Here is a 14,614-nt window from a genome sequence, read left to right as displayed (position 1 = left end):
AATCTATTCTTGATTGCTTTCATACGGTTGAATTCTAACTTGGTTTTGAATTGTGTTTTTGTTTTGTGCTCGGGAACTCGAAGTAAGAGTTGTGGGCACTTCGATTGCAACGGTAGATAGAACATCAAAAAGTATTTCCTTCTATCCCTCTTTATATGAAATAACGATTAACGGATCTTGGGTTAATGGAAAAATGTTAAAATTTTTATATTTCCGCTGCCAAACGTTTGCCTATTTTCCTTCATGCTTCACGAAAGTTATTAATGAGAGATATCGGCCCCTCTCTTCTCATCACGGCTTCAAAATACAATTCATATCTCCTAGCACACATCAAGGGAAAGAGGATCTAGAATGAAGCTCTCGAAGCAAGCTCCAAGACAAGACATGCTTAGAGCGATCAGGCTGGCAATAGAACCTCGTACACCTCCAATCCCCTAATCTGCCATCATTAAACACAACATCAATATATGAAACAGAGAGTAGCTCAAAATATTAATGTTAATATTATTATTTCAAACTATAGCGAATCCACCTCCCACGACCCTTTTGGTCAACATATAAATAATTATCAAATCCTACGAGCTTTTTGAGTTACTCAAATTTATTCTTCTAAACTAAAGTTCGATTAAAAATATAAAAGACGACCTCACTTTTATCAACAAGAAATAGATGCCCATAAATGCCCCTCAACCACCATGCTACCACGATCATTAAGATTTCCCGCAGCACAAACTCCTCCGCCCCATTCTCTTGAAGGGTAGGATTTCCATCATGTTCTCCATACCAACATAGACAACAACAAAAAAACCAAGAAGCACACATAATAAAGGAGATGTAAAAAGGACAACCACCAATCAGAAAGAAGTCGTAGCCTCGTAGCAAAGAAATGCAGTGAAAAGAATGCAATCAAGAATCGTGAAACAAAACAGCAAAGAATCATAGCAAGGAATCGTGAAACAATAACAAATAAAATCTTGAGGAAACCCTAACTCTCAACGTGGAGATGAAACACTTTTAGAGAAGATCTTCGTCAACAAGTTAATAGGAAAAAGAAATCGGAACAAATTGGGAGGACATTCTAGAAATACATGGGTGTAATTGATTTTAAGTCAGAGTAAATTAATATTTTAAATAGAGAGAAAATCTAAAATGTTAATACAAATAAAATTTAAGAACATTGCAATATATTGTAATAGTGTTTATATGGACTATAACCGACAGTCACAATATAAAATTTAAGAATATTACAATATATTATAGTAGTGTTTATTCGTATCACCAGCTCTCTAAATTAAAGTTCATGAAGTTAATCTACTTTTATGGACAAGTTTAAGGATCTGGTGATACAAAATAAACAAGTTCAAGCATCAATATATTTTTGTAGACAAGTTGAGGGAGCCATGGATGTAATAGGCTAAGATTGATTAATATAATAAATAAAGGGTATTGCTATTTAACATTTCTTACTGGACAATTTTTTCCTTTCCATATTTTTTTTACAAAACTGAAATTTTGTCTTTTTTGCGATTCTTTTTTATCCTAGGCGGTCCTTGTCCAATTTTTCCTACTCGTGGTCATTTCTTTCCAAGGTTCTCGAGTTGTAACTCATCAATTATTTTTAGAATTTCAGTTTTAATCGGAAGAGAGAAACCAATTCAATAACGTACATTTTCAGGAAAAATATACATCATTCAATTTTTTTTACCTTATAATCATCCATTTTTGGAATTCTCCCGTCGTAACACATGAATTATTTTCAGAATTTCAGTTTTTAAAAAACAAAATATGAAAATGGTAAAATGGTCGGATAGAAAGCCGTAAATAACAATCCACTAAATTATTTTACCCATAATCACCGCCTAGAGCTCCGGTTCAGTCCACCGCAATCCACTTTTCCCTTTCTCCTCTTCCTCTCCGTATCCTTCTTTATTTTCCAAGCATGAGCTCCGGCGATTTTGAGTGATGCATGTCCGTCACTCCCTGTTCCTCACCTCCGGCGACCGATGCCACAGTATCTCTTCTTTCGTTTCCCCTCCCTTGCTCTGTCTCTCTCTCTCTCTCTTCCTCTCAATCAGGTTAGGGTTTTTTTTAATGGATTTGTTCATCTTGTTATTAAATTTGGTTAAATTAGTTAATTTGTTCATAAATCAGGCATTGTAACTTATTGCCAACAAATTGATCTAAAAATCAATGAGCCTGTTAAAAAAACAGTGAATAATGGTTGTTTAAATCAAGGGAGGATTCAGTTGTTTAAACAAAGAATGTAACAGTCGTGTTATATTTTTAGATGGGGAATGCAGCTTGAATAAAACTTGAAATAGTGAGGAGTAAATGCGGCCCCTGCAGCAGTAATTCTAGCATAATTTCCATGACTAGAAACATCCAACTTAGTTCATTGATTGTGGATTTCATCTATTCAGGCGCAGTTGCAGATAATATAACATATGGACCGCAAATCAGAAGTAAGAAACTTACTGGGAATGAGGTTCACAAGTTGTTTACCCTGGCATAACTTGATCCTTCATTTCACAAGAAGAATGGTAGTGAATTATCAAAGGATTGCACTTGTTAGGACTTTTTGTTGATAATAATTGCAATTTTGAATTTAAAGAGCATGAACTTTTTGAATTTCTGCTACTCGTGTAATTTGTTCTGCATCTTTGAAAGGTGTTACTGCTGGATGAGTCAACGAGTACCCTGGATAGACTATTAATGCAAAATAGAGAAGAAGTTGAAGTTCTAAAGCCTGATGATGAACTCTCAGAGGCAAAAAATACAATGGCACAAAGGTTTCTTCAACTCAACTTTTGATACTTGTTTTTTGTTGTGTACTTTATGAGATGATGTGTTCTCTACCACTGCAAATATCAGACTTACATATATGAAGTATCTGATACACTCTGTTTCCAGATTCTGTAACTATTTTACTTTAGTTGCATATAGTATACTTTTGAATATTTAGTATGTGTTATTACATGTATTTGAACTGGTCATGATTAAATATTTTCCCAAAATAATTCTCATTGAGGTTTTTTTTTGCAGGTGCTTGATTGCAGGCTAGGCTACTGGGTTGGCAGCAGGTGTGTGCTGCGGGTTTGGATAATCTGCATTCTTTGTTCTTGCATATGTATTCACAGTTATCCTTGTAATAAAATGTCCACTGTCATCTCTTTGATAAGCCCTTTTTGTGCCTTTATTTGTTGTCTTATCTAGCATTTTGTTACCAAACATTCTTGCAAGATGGTGGTTTGGTCATTTTGCTGCTCCATACAATCTTCTCTCACAAGTCTGTGGTTTGTCTCTTTACCCCCCTCTTCTTTGCCCCATCTCTTATGTTGCTTCATAATAGTCATGAAATGATGTATTGTATGTGATAGATAATATGATAATAGGACTAAAGGATAAGTTGGGAATTAAGAGACACGTGCTTTTGGGTTCTTATGAGAGTTAGTTACTGAGAGGAGTGCTTTAGTTGGTATATTAGTTACTGAGAGGAGTGCTTTAGTTGGTATATTCAGTGATGGAGACAGGATTTGAGTGGTGGAGCAAGGATTTGATATGCATACATATGAAATTGTAAATTCTAAATTGTTCAGATTGTCATGATCTAAAGAATACAAAGACAAGCTCTCAAAGAAGAGAAACGTCCTTAAAAAATTAATTTATTCAATAACATGATTTATGTTGCACATAAATGCACATGAATGAATATGGAAACATTATTTCTAAGAAATTGAAACATGGGAATAGTGTACATATTAAAAAATAAAAATATAGATTAGTATTGATTTTTTTAATATTATATTTAAAACAAAGATTACTATGGATTTCTTCTTAGTGAGTGGCAATAGTTATAAATTATGGAATAGGTTATCATCAATTAAGCAGTTCTAGTTAAAGAACAATTTCAATTCGTTAGAATTTTAGTGGGAATTGGAATTAGGTGGCTTTTGCGGACACAAATGTTTTCATTTAGAAACACGTTGTCTATTTTTCAATATTTATAGAAACAAGCTTGAAAACGTTTCGTAATGGTTTTCAGCGTTTTCATATTGAAAATGAGTTTCCGTGCAATCTAGAATATGATAAAACAACTCCTTACAATCTGTTTTCAGTGTTAGAAAAATAGATGATACAAATACAAATTAACCCTTAAAAATAAATTAAACAAAGAATAAAACTAAGGACCTAATAGTAATTATACATTGAATAAAAGTCTGGCTCGACTGGCTCGACCAAATCACGCTGCAATCATGATCAAACCTAATCAGACATTGTTTTGTAACCAAGCTCCGTAATTTAATAATCATATACTTATATGGTTTTCATTGACTTGGAGAAAGCATATGATAAGGTACCAAGGGAAGTACTTTGGTGGGTCTTGATAAAGAAAGGCATTTCGCGGAAATATATTGACATCATAAAGGACATGTATGAGGGAGCATGCACGAGTGTATGTACTAGTATTGGGAAGACTGAAGAGTTTCCTATTACGATTAGAGTGCATAAGGTTCCGCACTAAGCCCATTTCTTTTTGCCATCGTTATGGATGAACTAACAAGTTCACTTCAATTCAAAAACTGAAATTCTTTCAAATTTCTTCAAATTTTAAAAACCCGAACAACATTCATAGGATTTAAACACGGTAAAGGAAAAAGACTAATAATAACTCTCCAGATAAGTATTTTTATTTAAAAATCGAATCGAAAACACAAGTTTCATCTCCGAATTTTGAGAAAAAATTCATCCAAAATGTACTAAACGGGTGATCCACACCATTTCGCCCGTTTCTACCTAGGCAGAAACGGGTGGATCACCCGTTTAGCACGTTTTGGATGAATTTTTTTTTATATATTGATTAAATCGGTTAGTTTTTTAAGACGAATTTCAATTAGCATAAATAGGAACTGTAGTTATTCAATTTCCTCAACGTTCTCGGGTCCATTTTTCATAAATCTAATCTTTGGCTCGGGAGAGAGAGGATATTAAGTTTTTTAATGGAAACATGACAAGGACGCAAATGTCCATAAGGGGGCGGTGATAAGAAATTTAGAGGCGGTGAATAGCAAAACCCGATGTCTATGAAGTATTATTTGATTATATTGGGCTAGGGGTATAAACGAGTCTAGTCAAGCCGAACCTTAGGTAGGCTCGGTATTGGCTCGTTAATATCTCAAGCTGAGCCCTCTTGAACTGAGCTTTGACCGAATCTGACCGAGTTTTGACCAAGCTGAGCTTTTATCGAGCTTCTAAGAGTTTTAACCAAATTCGTCGTACATACATAGAATAAGTAGTGTAGAGAACCAAAAAGCCTTATAACATACTCATATGAGTTTAGAATATTTATAAAGAAAAACAATCATGTTATTATCGAGATTCCAGAATAGTAGATGGTACTTATTGTCGGAAAACACAAACTCGGATAAAAATTTCAAACAATGAAATATATATTAAAGTTCGTAATGTATTTTGTGCCTTATCAAAACCTAATTGTCTAGCTAACGACTTAAATGTCTAATATGTCATTTTTTATGGGTAAATTTTATTTGAGTTATGAATTCTGATGAAAACTAATAATAATCAAGGAAATATACATATTATATATATATAAATAAAAAAATAAAATATATATAGTAATTAAAAATAATCGAGCGTGCTCGCAAGCTTTTGAGTCGAACCTAAGGAAGTTCAGACTCAGCTCGTTAGTGTTCGAGTCGATCCCGAACTCGAGTCGATCCCTGTGAAGCTGAGGTTTGGTCGAACTTTCACCGAACTGAACTCGAATAGTTTGCGAACTACCAAGGCTCGTTTATACCCCTAATTCGTCCCTGATTTATATTAATGCTTAACGGAATCGTTATCTCATTGATAAATAACGATATTTTGACACTTGAACTTTGACACATGATATTTCTTAAGGTTTTGCCACATTATATGGAAATAATTAATTCGATTAAAAAATAAAAAAAAACAAATTCTAAACTAAAATTTATTAAGATCAAGTGTCAAAATATTGTTACTTTTCGATGAGATAACGATTCAGTTAACTTTTAATACAAATGGAGTGATATTTCACCAATTGGGATAGATTAGAAGCCAAATGTAACCAAATAATAGACTAGGAACCGAATGACAAAATTTTGAATAGGTCATGAATCAAATAGTGCTTTAAATCTAATTTAAGTGTAATGGAATAAATATAAAAAGGAATCAATGAGAAAGGAATAGAATGATTATAAACTCTTTTGTTTGTTTATTCAACCTTAATGTTTATTGCCATATTTCATGTATTATGTATACAAAAATATGAGAAATTTAGAATACGTCAATTGCCATTGTTAAGTAGAGAGAATCTGTCCGAAATGAAATTTTAGATTTATAAATTTTTTTAAGATATGTAATTTTACCATTATTAAGTTCTTAAAAAAACAAAATTTGGGTTGGTAATTAAAAAAAAAAATTGTGAAAAGCTGCTTTCTTTTTTCTATTTTTTCATACCTATATCAGATACCAGATTTTGGGAATTACATGTACTGCATTTCTAGTCATAATATGGATAATAGATAGTGGTAAGGAACAATCGTCAAGATTAAGCCTAAGATAATCATTAGTACTCATCTGAGAATCACTGGTTATTCTATATTCGACTCCACAGTTGTTTCCACCGCCGTGGTTGGAAGTGCTTCTACCAGTCGAGAACTTACAACCCAATGATTGTATATCTCTCCACATTTGTTTCCCCAATTACGGTGAAAGTTCTACTAGCCTATAAACTACAACCCGAAAAACCATCCCCAATGGTCTCGATGGAGCTCTTATATTAAACACTAGGTCTTCCACCTCACTTGGAGAACCCTCAATTCACATTTAGACATGTGTATTTTGGACCCACCTAATATTTAAAACATCGAACCCTCTTATAATATGTGTAGGTCCATGTTACACATAGCAAAATATGTATGTGAGGTCCTCAGATCCTCCATTTGACATGAAAAACTGTGTACTTCTAATAATTTTCCGTCTCGATGTCTATCTCGTTGCACAAACTCGAGCAAGAGATGGATCTATGCAATGTCATCTCACTGGATCCTGCAAATGGTGAACTTTTCATGAAACAACACAATAAGGAACACATTAATGACTTTCTCATTGGACTCGGTAAGAACTTAGGCGGTGTTTGGCTGCTCCTTTTCATGCTCATATTTGCCTTTTCACTTTGAAATGGAGAGTTTTGAGTGTTTGGTTAGTGACTTCCTATTTGCATTTTACATTTGAAAAGCAGTATTAGGTGTTTGGTAAATGACCTCATGTTTGTCTTAACACCTGAAAAGCAGTAGGTAAAACAAACAGACCCTTAATATGGTTCGCGATAGATTGTTCTGTCGTCGTCCTTTACCCCCTAATAGAAGAAGTCTTTGACGTGAAAAATATAAGAAATGTGTGATGCACCAGTCTTCGTATCTCACAATTCATTAGCTATGGTTATCTTCAGTGCTAGATATTCAATACATAAATTCCTTCACTGATGTCAAAACCTATACAGATTCTGAATAGAATGTAATTTACCAACAAGAAGTATATATATTTAGCATGGAACTTTTCACCAATAAGGTGAACTTTTTCTATTTTTCCATACGGGTAGAGGCCAACGAACCCTCCGTGACACCCTCCTAAAACCGGCATCTATTTATCTCTCCCAATTTCTCACAACTTCGACTGCACTAGAAACTCAAAAATCACTAACTAAAACTCTTCAAAATCAGAACAAGGAAATCACCGCGAAATCGAGCTTTAGAACAACATCAAAGTCAATACTACAAGAGTTCTATTGTCATTGGCTTCCAACTATGATTGGTCATTGTTTCAACTCGAAAGCTCAAACTTCCTCCTAATTTTGATGAAGTCTATACAAAGTATGCACACTACATGAGTCTCTTTACGAGCGACCAAACAGAAGAAAATTTGCTGTTCAAATTCTTTGTTTCCTTCTCTGTCCCTTACACAAAAAAAAAGTCCCCTTTTCTTGTGTGGTCTTTCTGACCTACACAATATATTATTTTAATGAAGTGTGAATCATTTTCCCTGTGAAAAACAGGGAAGGAGACGGAGAATGCGGACAGCAGATATTCTTCCCGATCAAACAATCCTCTCATGCATGGTTCGAAAGATCCATGAAGATCATCATTAAACAACAAAGGTATGTGCAAGCTCAAAGAGATCATACTCTTTTCTATGAACACCATAAGAATAAGATAATCATGTTTCATAGAATCATAGATTGATTATTTTGATATCGGTCCTATTTTTCAAGAATTAGTAATTAATAACCTCTAAGATACTAATTAATAAATATTAATATTAACAAGAGAAGGCATATATAAAAAGAAAAAACAATAAGAGAAGGAATATGCAAAAGGTGAAGAAACTTATTGGAGATGAGTGGATGTTTGATGCACCAAAGAGACAATAACAGTGACATGATCAAGTTTTCCACCATTATATCCAACATAACCAGCAGCTTGAGCTTCATCAGCAAATGGACTCCTCACTGATTTTGACTGTCCCAATTCTTGTGCTCTTTCTGCTACTAATTCTGCTATTTCCTGTTTCAAACAATGTGTTATTTATATTTTTACCCTTCAAATACACAAACCAGACATGGAGGGAAGGATTTACAGGTTTTTTACTATTTTGAAAAGATATATATATGAAAATTCACCCTTCGACTCATTAAAAATGGTCAATTTGGTGGTTTAAATTAAACTCCGAGTCAATTTGACATGTAATTTATCATTTTCAGCTCAAATATGACATGTCCATAAGTTGGGCTGGGTCAGGCCTAATGGGGCTTCACACTTAACTATCTTGTCCAACCCTAGCCCAACCCGCTCTATATTCACATCAGATATTCAAGCTGGGTGGGGTGGGCCGCACTAAGAGAACTAATTCCCAAGCAGCCAGCCTAATTGATATATTTATACTAAAAAAATAAACCCCAACAAACATAATCTTTAAAAAAATCAAGTCTAGGTAAGAAAGACAAATATAATATAAGGATTCGCAGAGCTCGGCTCGAGTTTTTTAGACAAATCTCAAGTCTAGCCCATTATATGTGTGGACTTGTGCAGGTCGGGCCAAATGCAAATATACATGTTCAAGCCTAGCCCATGAAGAGCGGGCTGAGCAGGCAAGCGGACTCATGAACAGATCTATGCTTTTTTGAGCATGTGCTATCGAATGAACCATAAGTTGTGAATAAGTGGTCTCAAAAAATATTACCTGAAGCTGGATACCAGCTTGAAGTGAACTGAAGACAATTGAAGCTATTTGTTGGTCATATAGATTGTCAAAAAGGCCATCTGTACCAGTGATGATAATGTCACCCTCATCCAGAGGGATATCATATTCCTGAAACACAATTTACAACCTATTAAGGACTGGAATGTTGTTTCTGTATTTCACCATTGTCATACATTCGGATTAATTACATCTATGGCCCATCAACTATAAAAAATGGAACAAAAGTGCTATAAACATTAGATCATTGACGAGAAAGCCAACGTTGTACTTTGGTTTCACCTATAGTCCTTTTTCCAAGAACCAGCAAACACATTCTCTACACGTGGATGACAGGTCATCAAAAAAATTCCACATGGAAAACAAAATAAAAATATATAAAAATATTTTTTTTTATTTTCCACATGGCGAAATTTTGATGGATATTTTTTTTATATATAATTTTTTATTTTCTATTTGGCAAAAGTTTCATTCACGTGGCATCTTCCGGCCAAAGTTAAATGGGGACGGTTTTCTCATTAAGAATTTTTGGTATTTCTGATAATTGGAGGACCATGGTGTAATTAACCCCATAAATCCGGTTTTCCTCTCTCTACATTTCTAGTAACTAGTTGTGAAAAGTTTCAGGCGGATGAGAAGTTCATCACACTATACCTCTACGAGTTCAGATGGATTGTCACCCTTCTCTATCTGTACCGGAAAGTTGAACTCATGTACCATTGGAGAAGATTTCTTAAAGACGGCACCATTCCTTACAATAATAAATCCCGAGTCTCCAATATTAGCCACACGGAGAACCTGCAGGTTTAAAAGGTCAATGAATATATGACAATGCAGTAATCAGGACCTAATTCACATTCTTACTCTGATTAAGAATACCAATAATTAAGAAGGAAACTACTTGTCAAATAACAAGATCTTGGTGCTTAAGATCTCCTATATCATGATGATGAATAATAAATGGTGTCCCTAATGCATACGGCCTAATTGCTTTTTATGGTTTGGTGAGACTCACTCAATGTAAACACAGACAAAGGAAAATAGCATTTTCATAGTTTTGAAACAAAATTGAAGACAAATCATGGCCATGTCATGAAAAGAAAACCAGGCCAGTCCTGCTTGAAAAATTAAAATATGAGGAAAAACGTCTGTAGGCTATATAAACTCTACCTGACCATCAAAATTAGCAACCAAAGCAGTAGATGATCCGGGAGAAAGGGTTTCCATGGAAGCTTTATTGAGAACTTCCACTGGTTCAGTTATTGGATTGCTATTGTTATCAGCTAATTTACCACAATTTTTCATTAACTCCTGGCCATACAGTCCAGCACTAGTCCCTGCAAAATAAGGCAAACAATGTTCAGCAGAGATTGTACAAACCAAGATGCTTCCAAAGTGCTTTTAGTACAAACATTCTCTTCATAACACCAAAACAAAAAACATCTTTAAGACTTTATTTAAAAGCAACGGCTGCCATAGATCATTATTTGAGATCAGAACATTTGGAGATAAATGGAGGCACATGGACAAAACTTTGCAACATTTGAGATTGGATGCTGGTGGTGGTATGGCAGGAGTAAAGAACCTAATAGAGATGCTATATTCGATTTCATAGCATTAAAAGATGTACCTTCAAGTGACCATTGTCCAATTCCATCAGCAACCCCGAGCCAGTTTTCATGAACAAAATATGCATCTTCTGCACCTGTCAATGCCTGGAAATTATTATTTATTGAATTATTTACCCTCACCATTAGCTTAAGTAAGACAATGAGAAACTAAGTCTCAGTCCTATTAAGAGTTTTTGTTGCAGATGCTTATTGAAATGATAACCTACTGCAGCAAACAACAATTAGGGTATAGACTTTAGGGATTCTACTATTTGAATTAGGAGTTCTATTACTTAGGAAGTTTTATTATTTAGGAGTCCTCCAAAATAAGAATTCTTATCCTCGCGTACTTGGGATCCCTATCTACTTAAAGGAGGATATTCAATAAAACCAATGAATTTTCAGTCAAAATAGAATGGAATAGATCACGTAATTGAATGAGATAAGTAATAGAATGTAACAGTATGAGCATTCCATTACTAGTTCCGGATATATGTAAAAAAAAAACTGAAAAAATTGAGAAGGTTCAAATAAACAACCAAGTTAAACTGTGAAAATGAATTTTCTGCATATGGTCTCATTCTTTAATCTGAAACTTCGATATTAAATCTCTAAATCTCAAAATGAAATAAATATGAACTGTTTCAAGATAGAAACTGGAATTGAAAATCTGATGGATATATCGCCAGATAAGTAAGGTACCTTGGAGGGATGCGGCAATGATGCTGCACCAGAAAACAATACATTTCTTGGAGTTGAGGTTTCCTCCCTGTTTATAACAAAGGAAAGTAATATGAACAGAAATATAAGTTATACATATTTATCTCATTCTTCTACCAGAAATCACGAGAGTTCTACAGCTTTCCATTGATTTTGGAGTGCAACAATTAATTATTAAGAAAAACATTAAGTTTATGAAAGCAAAAGAGCAACTAAATTTCCTTAACGTTCAGAACAAGAATCAAGAAATCTGAAACTACACAAGGGGAAGAGCTCAGATGTATGGAAAAATATTGGCTTTCAGCAACATAATTTGTTGAACTTGCATTGAGAATGATGAAGAGAAACTTAGCCGTCAGGACAAAAATCGATATCTTTCTTGATAAAATTAAGATGTTTCAAAAGGAAACTACCCAAGTACCAATCAAAAAATAAAATAACATGCTATGTAATATGAAAACAGGTGCACCTTTTAACTACGTCTCAAGTATATCTATTAATTTAGATAACTAAATGCAAAGACAGTCATTGTTAATGGTTGCCTTCGCCTGAGAAATATTTGAGGAGAAAAGGGGAGAGAAAGGATTTTGGCATTTACATAGTCATAGTAGCTTCACTCAGTTGCAAACCTGCAGCCAGGGGTATTGAAACATCTCCATCACTGCTGCTCTGTGAATCTCCTTCAGCTATTTCTTCAGCCCAGCTCGAGGAAGGCAACTTTTCATCTAACTACAGCAAAAAAAAAGGCATATAAAACCAAGTTTGCTGTCATTATTGGCAAAAGTTTACTTTCAGGGATACCTCAGGGGTTCCAGATGTAGATATGCACAGCTGGGAGATATTCGTCAAACGAAAATAAAAATAACTCCACAGGTTTAGTTAAAAAGATATTGGTGTATTTTGTAGTTAATATTATACAAAACCAAAATGTAAATATGAACTCTTGTAGAATAGGTGGTATCCATGATTTGAAGGCAATGTTAAACAGATATCAATAGAATCTGACATAAACATGATAACAGATATGCTACTTATTATATAATCATAGTCATAAACGTCATGAATTTAATATACCCTGAAGACGATACAATATAGATTCCATTGGAAGAATTCAAGTTCACAGATGCTCCTCCAGTAATTCTTCTAGATTGAATGACAGACGGTGTCAATTATGTTTTTCCCAATTACTGGATCTGGTAGCATACTCTGACAAATGACTAAAAGAAGAAGAAGAGAGAGAGAAGGAACGAATGAAACTAACCAACTCCAAGCTCTGAACTCCTTGATTGTAAGCAAGTTTTTCATCCAGCTCATGATGATTTAGTTCCTCGGTTACTTCAGTTTGAGTTTGTTGCTCAACGGGTTCTTCAACCAGTGCACCAGTTGGTTTCTGATCCATAACATCATTAGTGATCTGAGAGGTATAATTTACATAAACCTAACTGATCCGAGTGACAGTTAAAAAAATGCTGAAATAAGATGCACTTAAAGCATACAACTAGCATCTTAAAATAAACAAAGCAGAATGACAACTAACCATGTTCATACTTTCAATTCCTTCATCACGAACAGCTTCCGCATTTGCTGCAGTAGGAGTTGGTTGTTCAGCAACTTCCTCAACCATAGGCTGATCATTTGGTTCCACGTCAACTAAATGATATGTTTGTTGCTCAACAGATTCAACATCCATGATTTGATGAGTTGGTTTCGCAGCAGGTTCCTCATCCAATGCACCATGTACTAGTTTCTTATCTAATGTATCCTCGATCAGTTCCTCATACAGAGTTGGTGCTTTAGAAGGTTCCTTATCCACAGCCATATTGGTTGGTTTCTCGTTAAGAATTTCAGTCTCCAAGGAATTGGATGCAAGCACTTTGTTTACATCTTTTCCACCTTCATCCTTATCCACATCTTCTACATCTATACTCTCTTTTTTACCAGCTTGAGATGCAAAACTAGCATGTACTTCAATATCAAACTCAGTCAATTCACTTGCAACCTCATTCTTACCCTCCACTTGGGAAACATCCTTGGAAGAAACAATACCCAATCCAGGACTAACGGCTGAGGTAGTAAAGTTAACATTGCTACCAGTACCACTGCTTCTATCTTTTACAACATCTTCTAGTTCAGATTTATTAACTGGGGATTCAACTTCGAAGTTGATCATTCCGGGGAAATTATTGCCAGCACTTGACTTAACATCTTCATCCTCAGACAATGTTCTATCTTTTGTGGATAAATCTACAACTAACTCATTCTGAGGATAAACTTCCTCTATTTGACAAGTAACAAGCTCCTCGTCAATAATTTCTAATTCACCAGTTTTAGGACCAATTGTAGGTTTTGGTCCGGGTTCAACATTCTCGGAGATCTCACTTGCTTCTCCAAACTGAAATACTAAACTTCCATCGGGTTTTTCTGCCAAAAACAGCAACTCCACAGATTCTTAACTAATTCCGAGGTACAATAAAAAAAAAATTAAGATAATTGATCCACACAAAGGAAAACACTAATGTATATCGAAAGCCATTTTTACAAACAGATAGTACCAATTACAAAATGTAAAAAGCAGCAATCATTTGCAATCTACCATAACTCGGAAAGAGGAATTCAAATTGGAAAATTAAGCAAATAGAATGAATTAAACAGAGAACAGATTGAAAAATTAGCATACCTTTAGTAGAAACAATATCAAAATCTCGAGAAACAACGTGTTGAGAGGAGGAAGATGAGGTTCTGGGAGAGCCAATGATCTTGAAAGTTGAACAACAACCGTGCTTCGAAGGGAAGAGAATAGGTTTTTGTGAAAGAAAGGGAGTTTGGAAAGAAGAAGAGAGGGTGAAAAATCTAGCATCAGCCATTACCAATTACTTCAATGGACTGTCATTATTGGGTACTGTACTGCATTTGAGAAGGAAGATGGTGGCAGAGAGAGAGAGAGAGCAAAATCAAGTTGGACCATATTAATTATATAATTTTCTACC

At 34.6% G+C, this 14,614-nt stretch overlaps 1 protein-coding gene and 1 long non-coding RNA gene across 3 annotated transcripts; one reads left to right on the top strand and one right to left on the bottom strand.

The window, feature by feature from the left end:
• The first annotated feature begins 1,859 nt into the window (after positions 1-1,859).
• LOC136203334 (uncharacterized) lies at positions 1,860-3,606 on the top strand. Its single transcript, XR_010674795.1, has 4 exons — positions 1,860-2,075; positions 2,421-2,540; positions 2,668-2,789; positions 3,043-3,606. It is a non-coding gene; the product is annotated as an uncharacterized lncRNA (long non-coding RNA).
• Positions 3,607-8,248: 4,642 nt separating this feature from the next.
• Positions 8,249-14,614, bottom strand: LOC136203643 (probable protein phosphatase 2C 71). 2 transcript variants are annotated; one of them, XM_065994842.1, is made up of 10 exons: positions 14,305-14,614; positions 13,165-14,048; positions 12,889-13,041; positions 12,226-12,356; positions 11,610-11,676; positions 10,928-11,012; positions 10,468-10,634; positions 9,952-10,095; positions 9,280-9,408; positions 8,249-8,603 (listed from the first exon to the last, which is right to left on the bottom strand). In XM_065994842.1, exons 1-10 carry the CDS (start codon positions 14,489-14,491, stop codon positions 8,427-8,429), a joined length of 2,124 nt encoding a protein of 707 aa, XP_065850914.1. In that variant the 5' UTR covers positions 14,492-14,614; the 3' UTR covers positions 8,249-8,426. The 2 variants fall into 2 exon arrangements, with proteins under 2 accessions (XP_065850914.1, XP_065850915.1); XM_065994843.1 differs by having other exon boundaries at positions 12,889-13,017.

The sequence above is a fragment of the Euphorbia lathyris genome, chromosome 8 (assembly GCF_963576675.1).
Source record: "Euphorbia lathyris chromosome 8, ddEupLath1.1, whole genome shotgun sequence".
NCBI classification, from domain to species: Eukaryota; Viridiplantae; Streptophyta; class Magnoliopsida; order Malpighiales; family Euphorbiaceae; genus Euphorbia; species Euphorbia lathyris.
This window is presented reverse-complemented; position numbering and strand designations above follow the sequence as displayed.